This window comes from Pocillopora damicornis, chromosome 1 (genome assembly GCF_964200805.1).
Source record: "Pocillopora damicornis chromosome 1, jaPocDami1.2, whole genome shotgun sequence".
NCBI lineage: Eukaryota > Metazoa > Cnidaria > Anthozoa > Scleractinia > Pocilloporidae > Pocillopora > Pocillopora damicornis.
Genome location: NC_142670.1, coordinates 22,133,858 through 22,152,408, shown reverse-complemented (window position 1 = coordinate 22,152,408; position 18,551 = coordinate 22,133,858). Strand labels below are relative to the sequence as shown.

At 36.9% G+C, this 18,551-nt stretch overlaps 1 protein-coding gene across 1 annotated transcript in view; it reads right to left on the bottom strand.

The window, feature by feature from the left end:
* LOC149052776 (uncharacterized) overlaps nt 1-18,551 on the bottom strand; it is a 93,488-nt gene that overhangs the window by 10,700 nt on the left and 64,237 nt on the right. The window contains exons 5-7 of the mRNA XM_089205652.1: nt 13,188-13,307; nt 12,833-12,952; nt 11,499-11,696 (exon numbers count right to left, since the gene is read on the bottom strand). Of these exons, the coding sequence (XP_089061778.1) occupies nt 11,499-11,696; nt 12,833-12,952; nt 13,188-13,307 (438 nt within the window). The remainder of the gene's footprint in view (nt 1-11,498; nt 11,697-12,832; nt 12,953-13,187; nt 13,308-18,551) is intronic.

Sequence of the window (18,551 nt, the reverse complement as noted above, 5' to 3'; positions counted from 1 at the left end):
TTTCTTTAGCTATGGTTGCAATAGAAACACACTGTTTGAAGCCAAAACGATTATTTATTTTAGATAAGAACTTTCATGTTCCCTTTACAATGTCACTGAACCATGGCAAAGTTCAAATTTTTTTTAGGAAAAACGACGCAAATGTCATTACGATCTCAAATTCTGCAATAAGCGTAATTTTCAGCTGATAACATTGACAAATTATCATTATGAAACATCATATTCGTTCTAAAGTAGCTTTTAATGTTGTTTAAGAAGATTTCCCCCAAGTTCTCAAATAATCCAGTGTTTGTCTAAGGAAATATTGCCTGCCTCAAGAAACGTCAAGCCTCCCATTGCATAAGCTGCACAGAAAGCTCTAAACATACTTATGTTTGTATCAATCAAAAGGGTTCCACTTACGGTGTATGTGACTTCCTGAAGATTAATAGGGGCTGAGTAAATTTTTACAGGCAGGGAAAACTGCATTTTTTTTCTTTTTGCCGTAAGAAATGTGGCACTTGTTTGTGGTTTTAAAAGTTAGTTCTCTAATTAAGAAAGGACTTTCGTCAACCTGTCGCGTAATTTTAATTTGAAAACTTGCTCTGGCCTCGAAGAAGTCTTCCGGCAAAATCTGACGATTCGTGTTGGAATTGATCTATCAGAGTTCATACAGCTCCATCTTGCGCGAAAGCCACAATGACCATAATTCACGGACGTCAAGCACACACAATACAAACGATTTGCTCGAACCTCAAGGGCTTCAGAGCTACAATACAAATTCAAGTTGACAATGAGGACAAAAAAAATTAAACAAAATGCGATGTAAATTTACGCTGATATGGCAAATACTTAAAATTTTTTTCGCTAAATATTTTTTAGCTTGACAGTTTTTAATGAGTCGTCGACAGTGTAGTTCAAATAAATGAATGGCGCTGTAAATATGACTTTTGGCTTTCGTCATACACACTGTCTTGAAATTTACTTACGTCCTTTTCATATTACTGATAGTTTACTGAATTGTCCACTGCCTTGTCTCAAGGAACGTTAAATCAACTCGTAATAATGATTCGAAATTATTTCAAAAGTTCCTATTCTTGTAAAATCGTTCAACTTTCTTCCCAGGGCTTCGTCACTACAAGTTGGACAAGAAGCACAACGTTTTCCGTCCGTATGATAAAATCATCTCGACAATTTGTGCACGATGAAACATTGAGCCAGCTTTGCGCACTCTGTAGGAGTTTTAAAACATATTTTAGGCGCACTTTTACCAGAATAAACAATTCATTTCTCCTCCATTATTTGACATAGTAAATGTTTCGTTCAAGATGACAGACAAGACAGATACCAGAAACTGCAGGTGTCTTTCTATGAGACACCAAATGACTTTCATAATAAATTATCTCTTTTTTTTCAGCTTGCCTAATTCTTCGGTGGAAGTTGCTCGAATTTGCAAGGTACACTTAAAATTGTTTAAGGTTTCATTAGGTGTGATATGCCACTGAAAAATAGCTCAATAATCTCGAACTTCATTATTATTAAAGAAATAAAAAGTCGGAAAAATTGTGTGATTCACATTTCTAGTCATCAAGTCTCTTTTGTTTAACTTTGTAATTGTGTTAGTCTCGATGCACGGTGGTTTAATTTCTGAAATTGAAAACTGTCAAACAATCTTTAGAACTTATGCACGGACGAGCTTTTTCAACAGTCGTTACATATTTGTTTTGTCTCTGAGGCGAAGAACTGTACATAAAAATTCAAGAAAATGTTCCAGTAATGAAAAGTAAAATTGCTTCAAAGACAGCTTTCAAGACATGGGGTTTGCCTTAGCTAAGAGGCTTGCATTTTTCGGGGAACTCATTCAACGTCGCCATTAAGGCCTTGTTTACTATTCGAGTTGTTATCAAGCAGTTGTCTTTTAACTGTCGACTGGTCTCATTCACATTTTCAACGACATAGAGAATACTTTATTTAGGCAGGGGATAAATTAAATCGTGTTGCGGCAAACGAACATCAAGGCTCGATGAAATACCAAGAAAATCGTGACCGGAGAAAAATGCCAACCAAATCCAGGGAATATATTACAGGGACATAACTTTAATCAATCTCGTAAAATATCAGTCCCTATACGCCGGTGGCTTGAAATCACACTTTATAAATTAACTTTGTATGCACTCCGAACATGAACAGGCGATTAATGAAAGCGGGAGAGAAAAACTATTTAAAGGAATCAAATGGCACAAAGGCCAACTGTAACGCAAATGTCACGCAAGTTCGAAAGTCACGCATTTACAAATCGTGTTATTTTTGGAATTATGTATCGACCAAACTGTTCGAATAAAGCTTATGTAGACTTATTTTCCACCGATTACGATTCATCTTTCGTTAAATGTGTTTCATTGGCGCCTTGAAACGAAGTTAGTAGGTGAATATATAGAATATGGAATTAACAATCAAGGAAATGCATATGCTAGAAATACAGAATATTGTGGTGAAGCTTGCAAGATTTACTTTGCGAAGCATCGTGTATGTTATAGTCTTCATCCTGAACTTCTCATCTTACACTTAACGAAGGGTAAATTATGATTTGCCTGGTTTTTACTTAAGCATTCATGAAATAATCAGTTCGGGAAGTTAAACGCTGACAACCATAGCAATACTGCTTCCGTTGAAGGAAAACAACTCAAGGCCACTCAGAAACTGGCATTACATCGTCGTTTTATAATCGATAACAGAATCCTTGGAACCTTTTAGCCATCACGGAAACATTACAGCATTTAGGTTTTTAAAATCATGTAGGAACATTAAGCTCGTAGTACATCAAGGTGGTAAGACATCCAATGAATTTTATTCGTACCTTGAATTATGCATTGCCTCCATTTCATTTTCTACGGTCTTCTTAAGGACAGGAATTTGTGAGGAAACGGTTGCTAGATCCTTATTTCCTTATAACTCTACTTTTGGTGTGCTGTCCAGTAAAAAAAGGAAAAGAAAAAAAAGAAAAGAAAAAGAGGAATCATAGGTTCCGCGTAACTTAACCAGCCCACCGAGGAGAATACTGGAAAATGGAGAAAAATTAATACTGCCTTCATTTGCGTATTTTTGCCTATCTGAGAACATAGGAATTTAGGATAATTTTCTATGTCTCAATTCCGTGCTCAGAGATTTCCTCACGATTTCAGCTGAGATAAAGGAGGTTAACACATAAAATGCTTGGGACAAGAAAAACTTGAGTAGAGTTTTTAATTGTTTTTGTTGATGTCGCTGTTACCGCTGTTATATTTTAAATTCCTAACTTTTTGTATAATAGGGCCCTAGATAAATAGCTCCAGCCCTCTCCCTCCCAAAAACGATAAAAAAAAAGTGAAACAAGAACAAAAATTGGCAGCATCGAGCATCACTTGTCTTTTGTGAAGACACAAAGTTTGTAGAGAGCATTTTCGTGTGTTTTGTTTCTTCTGAGCGATATTATTGTAGGGGAGATAGAACAAAAGCCATTAATAAAAGCTATACGCAAATTTTTCTCAAGTTCCTTTTCTATTTCATGCTCGATAAGTCATGAAAAAAGAATTAAATTTTCCTAATAAATCTTTTTTTATCTTTCCTCATTATACAGGTCCTTGAAAATTCCGATTTCTCCTACTTGAGTTTACACGATCGCCTTTGTTTATTTAGAAAGGTTATCATAGAAAGAGGAAATTTATGCTAATTTCCATTGAGACAAGACATCGTTGTCTTGCATCACGCAGCAGATTCATACATGGGTTTAAGATGTTTCATCAGTAAATTCAGTATGCATTGGAAAATGCGACTTTTTCCAGGAGATAGTAAACTTAAATTAAAAATGTCGAAATAATCGGCAATTTAAGGTCGACAGATGTCACCTGCTTTTGAGGTGAGTACCTTTAAACTAATCATTCAACATGTCTGTGCTAAGAACTTTCTCTTAGACTTGCATAATACGCGATTTCAACTTTTAATAAATAAGCTGTGTTTATGGACGAATATACAACAAAAAAATTTAACTATTCTTTACCATATGTCAGCACTGTTCTCTTGTAAAAATAATTTTTCAGGTATGATCGAGAGCGGTTAGAATGTGTTTCCGTACGATGCAGAAAGATCAAATTCCCGCCTAATAAAACACGGGGAAATTGAACATAACATAGTGTCATGCTTAAATGTTATTGAGAGAGGAGAGATGGGAATGTAACTATTTTAAATGAAGTAATTCGTATTTGCCGAAGTTTTCAGTCGTTTTTTCTGAATAAGAAACACTAAAAAAAAAACTTTCGTTAATTACCCTTTAATTTTTCAGAAATGAGTTTCAGTCATGGGTGGATGTTGAATGTCGGATTATGACGTAGCCTTTGCTAGTTGTTGTAACTTTAACTCTTTTTGTATCAGCAAAAGAGAATAGAAGAGATCTATAAATAAGGTTGTACTCATATGTGAAACGAAGGATAAAAAATGATTCGCCGTCTGCGACTCACCTTTTCCAAAAGTTAAGTTGGTCAATAATGCAGTCCAGGTTTAGAACATGAAAAATGAACAAATTCTATGCCTTCTACCCCGCACGTATGGCACAAGTTTTAAGTTGATCGTCAGCTCCCAGCAGTGGATTAAGCTTCCCAAATCGACCTGTCGTTATGAACGAAACCGTATTATGAGAATAAATTTTAAAATTTGCTTGCAGCTGTCAGTTCTATGTAGAAATTAATGCAAATGACGCAAATGGATGTTATCCACTTCGCTCGATGGAGAGGAATTGGGTCTTGTAGGACTATCTTTACATGTTAACATACGTATTAGACACCGAAATTAGTCCTCAGACCAACAGTGTAAAAATTTGGATTAATTTCTTTAGAAGGTCTAATTGACGGCGATAAAACTCCCGATGATTGTTTCAACCCTTTATTTATCTACAAAGTCCAGTAACCAAAAGGGAAAGAAAGACTCAAACATAGAGCTTCCAAACTATATCCGATGAATATATCGTTTCTAATTTGTTATTAACAAATTCAGCAATTTGGATGGGGTTAAAACTTTTAGCGACTTTTTGGAAATTTTTGAGGTTAGCAGAGCAACATATTGTTTACCAGAGTTTTCGTGTTACATGGAAATAATCATGTAAAGGTTCAGTCAGTAAACCTCGGGTAATGATAATCTGCTTTTGTTGAAAAAGACCTTTAGTTAGTCTGCTTTTAAAATTGCTCCATACTATTATTTGAGAGTGAAGCTAACCTTTTTATTGTGGTATGCAGAATTAAAGGAGCCGCGGGTAGACATCCTTTTCGTAAAGAATATGAATTTTCCAGGGATAGTATTACTCATTATTGTTTTCGATTTGATCAACTCTTACCTCTCAAGATGCAAAGCTCTTTGGTCCCTCACTGCTTTTGAGGTAAACGTGCTTTCTTTAGCTATGGTTACAATAGAAACACCTGGTTTGAAGCCAAAACGATTATTTATTTTAGATAAGAACTTCCATGTAAAAACTACGCAAATATCATTACAATCTCAATTCTGCAATAAGCGTAATTTTTAGCCGATAACGTCGACAAATATTCGGTCTAAAGTAGCTTTTAAACGTTGTTTAAGAAGATTTCCTTCAAGTTCTCAAATAATCCAGTGTTTATCTAAGGAAACTCCACCGGGTGTTAATGAAAGATCGCTAATGAAAATGTTACAAGAAAAGAATGTCTTTGACAAGGAAATATTGCCAGCCTCAAGAAACGTCAAGCCTTCCATTGCATAAACTATACATAAAGCTCTAAACATACAATGACACTCTTATGTTTGTATAAATTAAAAGGGTCCCACTTGCGGTGTATGCAACTTCCTGAAGGTAAGTAGGGGCTGAACAAATTTGTACGGGCAGGGAAAACTGCATTTTTTTCCTTATTGCCTTAAGAAATGTTGCACTTGTTTGTGGTTTTGAAAGTTAGTTCTTTACTTAAGAAAGGACTTTCATCAACCTGTCGCGTAATTTTAATTTAAAAACTTGCTCTGGCCTCGAGGAAGTCTTCCAGCAAATACTGACGATTCGTGTTTGAATTTATCTATCAAAGTTTATGCGGCTCCATCTTGCGCGAAAGCCACAATGACCATAATTCAGGGACGTCAAGCACATGCAATACAAACGATTTGCTCGAACCTCTGGGGCTTCAGAGCTACAGTACAAATTCAAGTTGACAGTGAGGATAAACAGATTAAACAAACTGCGATGTAAATTTACGCCAATATGCCAAATCCTTAAATTTTGTTTGCTTAATATATACATTTTCCCCTATTATTTCACAAAATAAATGGTTTGTTCAAGAAAATAAAATTTAAGGATAATGATCTTGTTTATTTCAAGTAGCTGAAGATGTTTTCTCGCCAAATGTTTGTGATACCCACATTTGGAAGCTTGGTAAATTTCATTTTCGTTTTATTTCAACTACACAGAAATAGAAGTTAAGGTTGGATATCAAATCTTACCATGGGTTTAAAGTGAAACTCAAGTTTTTCATGCAGTAAGTACAGTCATCTCCTACCTTCCAAGATCCAACGTTCTTTGGTGCCCAACACTAGACTAATTTAGCCAAACGCATTTTCTTTTATTACTGTCTGGTAGCTATGGTTACGATAGAAATTGTTGGTTTCAAGCCAAGATGCACGTTAATATTAGAAATGAACTTCCCTCTTCCTGTTTGGGCTCTTTGCACAAAAAGCTAAATTGGTGAAATAATACGCGGCGAAGAATTTAAGTTAGTGCAACGGATTGACTGAAGTTATGCGTCTTTTCATGTGGCAAACAATAGCGCCGTATCCATTCGGCTGTTGGTTGCAAACAATCAAAATGGATTTTTTTTCTCTTGGTATCACTTCCCGTTCTAACAAATTACAAGATTCCAGGCTTTATTTTCTTGTTATCTATTAGGTAATATAGGAATTTGCATCAACTTTAAACTCTGTGAAAAATGTAGCAACACAGATCTTAGGGCGAGTACCTTACTGTACCACCCACTTCACTGCATCGAGCGAAATGTTTTCCCGTTTGGCCCTCCTACTCACTCTAAACAATACATGTGCGCAATAATTTAAGGATGGCTTTCCTATTTGAAAACCCTGTGTAATTAGTCATTTTGTCTTCCCCCGCATTCATTAACGTCCAAATTAATTAATGATGAGTTCTAATAACCTCTTTGCCATAATTTGAACGGAATTCAAACGAGCTGCATTTAAGTCTAAGTTGAGGTATAGGACAAAACGATTTATGAAAGGAAATCTTTGTAAGTACAGAAAAAACCAGCCGTAGTTTTTGGCAAGTTGGATGATTCAAATGCAAATTCTTTTCATTAGCTTTATTTTTCTTTACTGTAAACTGAACCCAAACAGCGGGCTTCGTTATTTTATTAAATCCTCCCTCATCACCTTATGGGATTTCCTGTCACTTCCAGTTTCAAAATTTGTGACGTGCTTGGAACCGCCAGGTCTGACATTTATAATTTGGTATTTTTCTCTATTTACGATAGCGATAGAACTACAATTTCTACAACGGGTGTCATTATAACATAAACAAATATCGCTGCGAAAAGGTTCAAGAAGTAAACCCGTTGTAGGAAAATAAAAATTGTGGGGAATCATCATATTTATTTTAGTAGCTGAAGATGTTTCCTCGCCAAATGTTTGTGATACCCACATTTGGAAGCTCAGTAAATTTAATTTTCGTTTTATTTCAACTACACAGAAATAGAAGGGTTAAGGCGGATATAATTTCTTATCATGGGTGAAGGTCAAACTCAAGTTTTCCATGCATTAAGTACAGTCATCTCTTACCTCCTACCTTAGCCAAATGTGTTTTCTTTTAGTACTGTCTGGTAACTATGGTTACGATAGAAACTGTTGGTCTCAAGCTACGATGATCATTAATATTAAAAATAACCTTCCTTCTTCTTCTTTGGGCTCTTTGCCCAAAAACTTAAATTGGTAAAATAATACGCGGTGAAGAATTTAACCAAATGCAACGGATTGACTGGAGTAATGCGTCATGGACTGTGAAATGTTATTATTAATTTCTTGAAAGTGTCGCCCGTCACGTCAGGTGGAAGAGGCATTATAATTATAGATCGTTTTTTTAGTAATTCATACCAAACAAACGCAATGCAGGTGAATTTAAGAGAACAAAAAGACGGACTCCAATAAGATTTCAAGGCAAGTCCTGTAAAAATGGTTTTGAGAATCACACAAACACAGAAAAAGAGGAGAATTCACCACTAAGTACTTCTTAGCTTGATGAATTTTACTTAATCGATTACAGTCTATCAATATAGTTAATCTATGATAATGAGACTGGAAAGACAGAATTATTTTTTGGAATCCATAATTTTCTAAAACGTGTTTAGTTAAACAAGCCCACCAGAGACTGGGGCTGCACACTGCGGCAGACCCGACGACCCAACATACACCAGGGTAGTTGGGATCCAAATATAGAAACTTCTTTACATGGTGTAGAGCCAGTAAAATCATTGAGTTTTCGCTAAAAATCTGGGTTGAAATGGCCGTGACCAAAAGTTGTACTTGCAAGGCTTGAAATTTTGAGGACTTTGTTACTCCGACCGATTTATTAATAAAGTTTTCATAATGAGACATACACACCGGGGGTGTACTGTGGGATTATAAAGGACCTCTCTGCGTCTCTGCTATGATTTGTGATTCCTGCAGTCTTGACCGCTCAACACGGAAAGTATGTTCAATCGAGAGTTAAGAAATTTATTTCGCTATCATTTACTCTCCAAAATACATTTTGAATTTCTTTAACTATCAAATAAACTATCAAAAGATGTAAAGCAGTGCGCTGTTTAAAATTTCCTCGATTGACCGACCAGAAACCTTAAAGAGGTTGACAAATTAATGATGAATTTCTCTCCTGAGAAATGTAAAAAATTAGAAAAAAAGTTTCAAACTTTTCCATCAGCATGTTTTTCAATAGTAGTAAAGTATGAAAGTGGAAATGTGATCATCGCAGTAAATTTTCCAATTTAAGCAATTGGAAAGAAGAAGCTTGCTTAAATTGGAAAATTTACTGCGATGATCACATTTCCACTTTCATCTACAACCGCAGTACAAATATGAATTATTTCATATAAACTCCACAGTAGTAAAGTATGTTGGGTTATTTTGAATGCCCCATACAAAGCTCCTTTCTTCTTTTCTGCAAAATTTTAGTATATGTAGGTTTCGCTATGGTAAACAATAGCGCCGTATCAATTCGGCTGTCGATTGCAACTTATCAATTTTTTTTCCTAGTATCATGTCCGGTTCTAGCAAATTGCTAGATTCCAGGCTTTTTTTCCTGTTATCTATGTGGTAATATCGTAATTTGCATCAACTCTAAATTCTGTGAAAAATGTAGCGACACATCTTAGGGTGAGTGCCAAACTGCCGCTGTGGAATCATAGCCTTTTCTGAGTGCGAAAGAGCGTACCCATATTTGTATATTCACCAAGGCGCATCCAGCGAGCCTGGGCTACCTGTGACTTTATCGTTCATTTCTTCTTTGGTCGATAAATCTCCGAATATGACTTTAAGGTCTACCTCAAAATATCTGTCTAAATCGTCTCGGCGTATTTAGCTTTGAATTCGTTTCAGGCCATAAACGCAAATAAATTTCTCTCACATTTTCGCAGCCGAGATTCCTGACCGCAAAAAAGAAAGAAGAGAAAGTTAATGACTGTGAATGTATGAAAATCATATATGGAAACTGCGGATTAAGAAATGAATACGAAAGAGATTTAGCAGTGAATACTACTTAAGCAGTAGTGAAAATAAAGCCTGAAAATTTCAGGCCATACGGGATTTGAATCTATGAACTTTGGCTCTACCACATTTATATTTGTATTGTCATCACTCAGGTTTCTACGATCAAAACACAGATCGGCTACACATTTAAGTATAAATTTTAAAATAATTGTGATCATTACAATTAAGAATAAATTTTTTTTACCTTTTTTAAGTCTGAGAGTTTATCAGTTGAATTGCCTAGGATATGTTGATAACAAGTCGATTGTATCGTTTAATTTTGTCCTAGAGATACCAATTCTGCCTCATTTCTTAAAAAGATCTTTGCTATCAAATAATTGACCAAAGCGACAATTGATCAACGAACCTGTTTCTCTCAGAAATTCGTCTTGATAATTCAAAAGGGAAACCTCATTTGAAAAGTTGAGAAGAAGCTAGAGTTGCTCGAGGCGTAGCCGAGAGCAACTCTTACGCATCTTTCGTGCTCTCCAACTTCCCGCGTGCTTCATATCTCGATGAACGCACGCTGATGTATGAACCAATTGTTAATTTTAAAACGTTCCGGAATTCGAAGCTTACAACACAGCTATTGTGGAAGAAATAGATCATAATTATATAATCTAATAGAATGTTGTAGTTTCCCATCCTATGTCATTAGAAAGTTTGAGTACCAATGTCACAGTGACTAAAAATTCTAGAAACTATGTACAGTCTCTATCCACAACACACCTAACACGATTTGAAAATCCTTGTACATAATGATGCTAATGAAAGCATAAGCGAACATACTAAACAACTTGTGTACAGTCACGGACCGCCGTGACTCATCGTGGAAGGCTTTTAGACAGAATAACAACTACCAACTACATGCAGAGAAGGCATAGGTATTAACAGTTGCTTTAGTTTCTGCTATGGCAGATAAGCTAACACTCCCCTTTGGACTAACGACCTGAGTAAACATTAAGGGTTCAAAATGTTTTTTAATAAGCGAAATGCAAAGCTCAAAGTTCTGCTTAAAACTTACTTAGTGAAACTCTTCGATAGGAACAGATAGAGATGATAATTGCTATTATTATTTGGAAACTCACTTATGCCCATAGTTGTAGACCTTTGCTGGGGTGGGGGGGAGAGAGAAGAGAGGGTCTATTCTAATACGCGGGTCAACAACAATTGTTCAGTCGACTCTGAAGATGATTTCGCTGAGGATATATAAGCGTCAAATGAATAAAGGGGTAAACGTCACCTTTTTTACCCTTTACGGTGGCTAATTTACCTTTTCAACCCAGTTGTTAACACGAAACTACCTGTTATAGAAGCGTCATTCTTTATTACTGACTCATACCTTCAGTAAAAGCTTCTCAGGAGTACTCATACTTGGAAGATCAAAATACACCGTCCAAAGGTACTCTTGTGTTCCAAATACTGACTGTTTAACACTAATCATAAAAACTGGATCATGTGAGATTTTTAAAGTCCCTGTCATACATTATAGTACATGTGCCAATGACTCGATTTGTGAACCCTTTCACTGTGCAAAATAACTTGCTTATAGCATTCTGTCTGTGCCACAATAGCGCAGAAAACAACCAGGTACTTTTTTCTAGTTTTTACATAAAGTAGGATCCGCATCTTTCACACGTATGTTAATTGATTTCTTGCAACAATTTTGACCTCCGGTAAAGCAGATATTGAAGGAAACCTCACCAATGTGTGGTGACCACCGTATAGCCAGCCTGAGAAGATCGCACAACATCTATTATCTGGTACGCACTGGGTTGGCATTTTTGTTCCTGCATCTCCCACGAAACGATACCATTTCCCGAATATTATGGATGAGGAATTGTCGTCACATTTTTCTCCACCATATGGTGTGTTGTAAGTGCTCTTTCTGTCGGCATCGCTCAGGTTTTTGTAATTGTAGTACGGATGGGCTAAAAAGTTGAATTTCGGTTAATGCGATGTTTTATATATTTCTTTATAAGGAAGCTTAAGGAAAAAAAATATGGTATAAACTGCAGTGTTTTAGACTCGCCCTGATAAAAACCGTAACAGTACGCGTACAATGTTACAATAACTTTTTTTAAAAAATAAGTTTGATATCATCAATCAGCTGTTTCAGGTTTGAAAATGAATGGCAAAGCGTTGGCCGTTCTCAATCCAGGGTCGCTTGTCGCTTGGCTGCTAATAAACAATTCGTATTTCAAACAGACAATGTCGCTCAAAATTTCCTAGAAGGAAAAGTAAAACAAAATACAAAAATAAAACCAAAAATAACGTATTTGACCTGGGTAATGGTATTTCTCGCGGCTGAGAACGAAAATCGACAACTGGAAGATTTGCCACCGGCCGATTTTGGCCGTGTGCATAAAAATGTATCTTTTGTCGATAAGGAAAAAGTCAATAACTGGTTTTGTGAAAAGAAAGTTACGCCCATTGTCTTTTTCTGTAATGGTTCAACGCATTTTTCCTCAAGAGCCCTATCTCAGACGTGCTTTAAGACCTTTTATTTGCGGATTGTGTAACTTATAATTTCATTCCCAAAAAAAGTCTACTTTTCTTATTAGTAAAGGCGTATTCAATTATATGATAAACAAATATAATACATGGTTGCTTGCGGGTCTAGAACTTCTCTTTTCTTGTTCAAATCATACCAGGAGAAATACAATATATAACAGTTTATATATATTTATAATGGCCGAGTTTGTCCTAAAGCCTCAACTCAAAATCCCTAAAAAGTTACCATATTCAACGAATTTCAATGCGTCTTCGTGGCTCGATCGCTCAAGGATCGGTTTTCATACAGCCTGCTGACCAATAATGGGGATCATTATTTTGTCTCTTGGTGGAAAAAAACAATGCACAATAAGTCTACAAATATGATATAAAAAAATTAAATCTATGCTTCTTTTCCCCTAAAGGTGCGCTGAAGGACGTTTCCAAGCAATTTAAAGGCACTAAAAACTAACGTGATTTTTTGCATGGCCAAACAAGAATAGCTATTCAGTCAACATTATTTACAGCGAGTTCAGCCAGTACCATCTCTAAAAATGTGTAAGGTAAGACTAACCTTTACAACTCAAACCATCCTCAATGTATCTAGAATTACAGGCGCAACTCTGGGGGCCCTGGGTATTACTGCAAGAGGCGTGCTCATCGCAGATATTCAGTGTTGAACACTCGTCGATGTCTGATGGGGATCAAGCGCACAACGTCACAACCCACAATTGAATGTTCTGTAGAACTACATTTAAGGATAAATATTTGATTACTTCCGGCGCCATAATTTGAGTTAAAAGAACGTTTCAGATTACTTCCCGCTTCGAATAGCTGGGATTGTATGTATAGAAAGAGCAGTAATAAAATTGCTCCTCTCTGGTCATAAAGGACTTTTCTGAACATTGAAGGAAACTTATAAAAATCACCTAAGCAAGTTTGTCCATTTCCAGTGTATCCAGTGTGGCATGTACATAGATGTGATCCAATGGTGTCGGTACAGTTAGCATTCGCATGGCAAGAAAGATTTCTAGCACATTGATCAATATCTGAGACATCAAAGGCTTCTGGGAGTATGATGCATATATAAATCTCCTTATGTTGAACGTTGAGTGCATTTTGTCATCTTGCTTTCAAGTGCGATGAAGGATTTTTATTTTCTTCCGTTGGTGAAAAATATTAAGGCAAGAGTAACTACTTTATCGAAACAAACAAACAAATAAAGAAGGAACGTGCAAATTAAAAAAATAATTCAAAAAACAAACACAAGCAAACTAACATTTGTTAAAGTCATAACGGAGCAATTACAATCTAAAGGCCTTTACCTGTGCAGTTCCGTCCATCTCCGTTAAATTCAAATAAACAGGTGCACAAAAAGGATCCATTTGTGTTTTGACAAGTAGCGTTCAGGTGAAAATCGTGAGTATCTTTTTGGCATTCATCAATATCTAAAAAAAAGGGAGAGAAAAGAATAATTATGCAACTGTTGTAGTTACACGAGCGAGATACACATTAGGTTTTAAACTGTTGCGAGGCGAAAAAGCATTAAGTTAGTTGTCATTGTGACAGATTAAGATTAATTGTTACTTTAGACTAAACCAAAACTTCTACTGCAGCGGAATCTCTCTCTAGACACCATTCCAAACTGTAGTCGGATATCAGTCGTCAAAGATCAGCCTTGGTAGCCTTCCTTGGTAGATTTTTTTCTGGCGGATTGTAAAATTGCATTGCATTCACGTGACAAGAGTGATTTCCTTTACACTCGTCAATATCTGTAAAATCATAAACACAAAAAAAAAATAATTGTAATAGGAAAAAAGTTGCAGAGCATCATGCTTAGAAACCTTAGTCTTTTTGTCTTGTGGTTCTAGGCGGAAGCACTTGACATTACCACACACCAGATTTTTTTCTCGGTTCCCTCAAGTTTAACTCTGTTGTTCTGTCCTGTAAGCCTTTAATTAATAAATTAACTAATAAGGCTTTAATTAAGCCTTTAATTTAATCTCCCTTTGCCATTTGAGATTTCTTACCACTAAATGTTTAATGAACCTTTTAATTCCCATGAGTGACCAAGACAGAATTTCTCTTTACCAAATTAATACAACATCAAACAGACAAGTGATGAGAATAAAGAAGAATATCAGCGTGTGGGTTATTAGTTGATTCAATACCAAATTCTTAGAACAAACATCAAAAGAATTGTACGGCAGACAGTCAAGAGAACTACTAATGAGATAATGAAAGGGTTGATACAATTGTGTCATTATCACCATTGTCGTCAGGTCTATACTCATCACTTTTTTATACAAGGTATGCTGGTAAAACAAGTCTTGCAAAGATGATGGTGCTTTTCTTGCTAATTGGAATGGTTACAAAAAAAACGCATCAAGTACGTGTGCATTCCCGTCCATTTCCATTATATCCGGGGTGACAAGTACAAACTTACGATCTCTTGGTGTTCGTGCAGGTAGCATTCACCTTTTTTTTTCATGCCTTATTTTAACTACTGCCTAATTAGTGCACATTACTGCGAGGATCACTTTCATTCACGTCTTTATCCGCAGTTTAAATATATGACTTTCATATATTCGTAACCGTTTAATAACCCATCAAGCCGAAAAAATTTGGACGTGCGACCGTACGACCGACCGTACAAGGTATTACTTTTAGCATGCGGGGCCAACTGTATAACGGGCACTATCTTAGCCATTACGTAATGGAAGGGCGAGAGAAAAGGTAATGCGCAGGCGCGATTGCGTGCGTAACTTGGATACTGTTGTGTATTAGGGTTCGTTATATACTACTATAGAGTAAAGCGTGCACAGACCAAGTGCTCTGCACAACTGCATGCTTTATAAGAATACCATCAAGTTAATTACACACAATGATATATGAGCATAATCACGTGACTGCGGTCAAAGGTGTGCTAACCAATAGAATAAAGATTATGTAATAGCTAAGGTATATTAAAGTTCACACGGCAACCAGGTGGACAATCAGACATAGTTTGATGCTACTCTGGTTTGCAGATTTAATGAATGTAACCGAAGAAGTTACAATTCATAGACCCAAGGTTTCGACACTCCTGTCTAGTGCCTTCATCAGGGGTGATCTAAACGCTGCAACAAAAGGTCCTTTTATATGATCACTAATTAGCGGCCTTTTTTTCTGGTTATCTTGCAAGAATTTTGTCGCCTGTTCTTGGGAATACTGATTACACTGTCAAAAATTCCTGCGAATTTGCGGATTTCGTACGAGATAAAACTCTTAACGCTTGTAAAGAATTAGTATCTTTCGACGTTGTTTCGCTCTTCATCAAAATCGCAGTTGATCTTGCCGTTAAGGTTGCCGAGGAGAGACTCAGAGAAGATGCTTCCCAGGGACAAAGAACTTTGCCTGTGGAGGATATTATTCATCTGCTGTCTTTTTGCCTCAAAACCACGCAATTTACATATAACGGCACCTACTATCAACAAGTTTTTGGTACAGCGATGGGTTCGCCCGTCTCTGCTGTCATTGCTAACATGGCAATGGAAGACGTGGAACAAAGGGCCTTAGCCACTTCACCGGTTAAACCCTTTTTCTGGAAACGATATGTCGATGATGTTATTTCTGCGGTATCCGGAAATGAAGCGGAGCGCCTCTTATCGCATTTGAATTCAGTAGAGCCGTCGATCCAATTCACCCTTGAGCGTGAAAAGGATAGACATTTGCCCTTTCTTGATTTAAATGTGTCCAGAGAGGTTCAGGGTAAGTTAGAGACAAGTATTTACCGTAAACCTACCCACACCAACAAATACCTCGCCTTCGATTCTCACCACCCTATTGCTATAAACAGTCTGTAGCCAAAACTTTACTTAGGAGGGCTGACTGTCTACCATCTTCACTCGATTCCAAGGCTGAGGAGAGGAAATATGTTTCCAATGTCCTTAAGGCAAATGGCTATACAAAAACTTTTATCCGTAACTGCCAAAAACCAGTTACAAATAGTAACGCTCTTGATGAAAGGGAACCAGCGACTGGTTTTGCTGTTATTCCTTACATACAGGGTGTTACGGAACCCATCAAGAGAATTTTGAATAGCCACAACGTTAAAGTTGCTCAAAAACCTTTTCAGACTTTGGGGCATATTTTCGCCAAACCTAAGGATCCTGTCACGAAAGAACAACGAACCGACGCCATTTATTTTATTCTTTGCGATGACTGTGACAACGAATACATCGGACAGACCAAACGTCAGTTTGGTAAACGGTTAAAAGAGCACCAAAAAGCGGTTTTCCTTTGCAAAAAGGAAAATTCAGCTTTATCGGAGCATACGTGCCTAACTAACCATACAATTGGGTGGGATAATTCTAAAATTATCACCACTTATCGGTGTTACCACCAGCACCTTTGTTTGGAGGCTTGGCATATTAACTCCGCCCACGCTCCTTTAAATCGTGACGATGGCGGCTTGCTTCCTGACGCCTATTTACACCTCGTCGAAAAAAAGGCCGCTAATTAGTGATCATATAAAAGGACCTCTTGTTGCAGCGTTTAGATCACCCCTGGTGAAGGCACTAGACAGGAGTGTCGAAACGTTGGGTCTATGAATTGTAACTTCTTCGGTTACATTAATTAAATCTGCAAACCAGAGTAGCATCAAACTATGTCTAATAGCTAAGGTATTTATCCAAATAGGAACAAACACTACATTCCCCCACACTTATTTCAAAGGCTTGGTAATCAGCTACTCTAATCATTATATATTAAATCCTAAACGATGCGGTGCTTTACGCTGTCGAGTTGGATAGCGTGTTTTAGGTTGAGGTTGCGCTGTCGCGGCTGCGTGCGCATCTTCATCGTTATCATTTTCGCTACTTTTGGTTTCGTTTGGTTTTAGCGTTGATTTTTCCGCGGTTTCCGCTTGCGGAGGCGTTACCAGTTGGATGTCAGTGGTATCGTTTGAATGTGTTACACTGATTTCTGGTTTACTATCTTTGTTGCTTAAATACTTTCGGGGCATTTGGTCAACACGTCGTTTCCAAAGTTGTTCTCCGACAAGAACTTAAAAGGAGACGGGACCGGGCTGATCCGTAACGGTGCCATCAAGCCAATTCGGCTCACCACGGAAATCTTGCACCAGAACTTCTTCAACAAGGGTGAATTCTCTTCCTTTACTAATCTTAAGGTATCAGGCCTTCTGATCCGTCTGCCTGTCAAATACTTTCCGACTGAGGTCAGGACCGTTAAATCTAACCTCGTTCTTAATCGATGATTTAGGAACAACTCGGCTGGTGTTTGGCCTGTAGTACTATTTGGTGTCGTTCGGTAACTGAAAAGAAATCGCGCTAAACTTTGCATAATCGAATCGCAGCAAATTAAGAAATTTTTTGAACGTTTGAACGAAACGCTCTGCTTAGCCGTTGGATCGAGGGTGATACGGAGCAACAAGTGTGTGCTTGATTCCGTTTGCTTTCATAAATTTACAGAATTCTTCTGAAGTGAACTGTGAGCCATTATCACTCACGAGTTGTTGTGGGATGCCATACCGAGCAAACAGTGGTCTTGCCAAAAATAGGCTCAAACTGAAATGGAAAATCATAAGAGGGGTAAAATAGTTGTCAAAATTTTATAGGTTGTCTTAAAGTTCATTTTCAACATCTCCTTAACCCTTTAACTCCCATGAGTGACCAAGAGAGAATTTCTCCTTACAATATCAATGCAATATCAACCAGATAAGTGATGAGAATAGCGAAAAATATAAATTAGGGAATAATTTGTTGATCCAATACTAAATTATCTGAACTAACATTATAAGAATTGTATGGTTGACAGTGAGGAGAATGACAAATTTGATCTGGGAGTTAAAGGGTTAAAGGCTTCTGTCTTCTGCTTGCAACTTCTTGACTTCATATCCATTCCTTCCTGCTTCATTTGTGGTGATCAAGCAACTCTTTAGAAGAGTCGTTCTACATTAATGTTCTCTAAAACTGTGGCGATAAGCACTCTTCTTGGCTGATATTTTGCTTACAATTTCACACACTAAGATACTAGGTATCAGCCAGCAGTAAAATCCCATTGTATGATTTCAACAGCTATAATCAATTAGTATATAACACACATTCAGTGAATGGTTTTTTTTTTCATGTGCTGATTGGCTAGTTCAGTTGGCAAGTTGAATGGCAAGTACCATTCACCTCCGAACAGATGTTGAGAAAAATTGAATACCAAGAATTGAATTCCCACCATTTTTGGTATATTGAAAGAAATAAACTAAGTTTATGGTAATTGTGTGATATACTATATATACT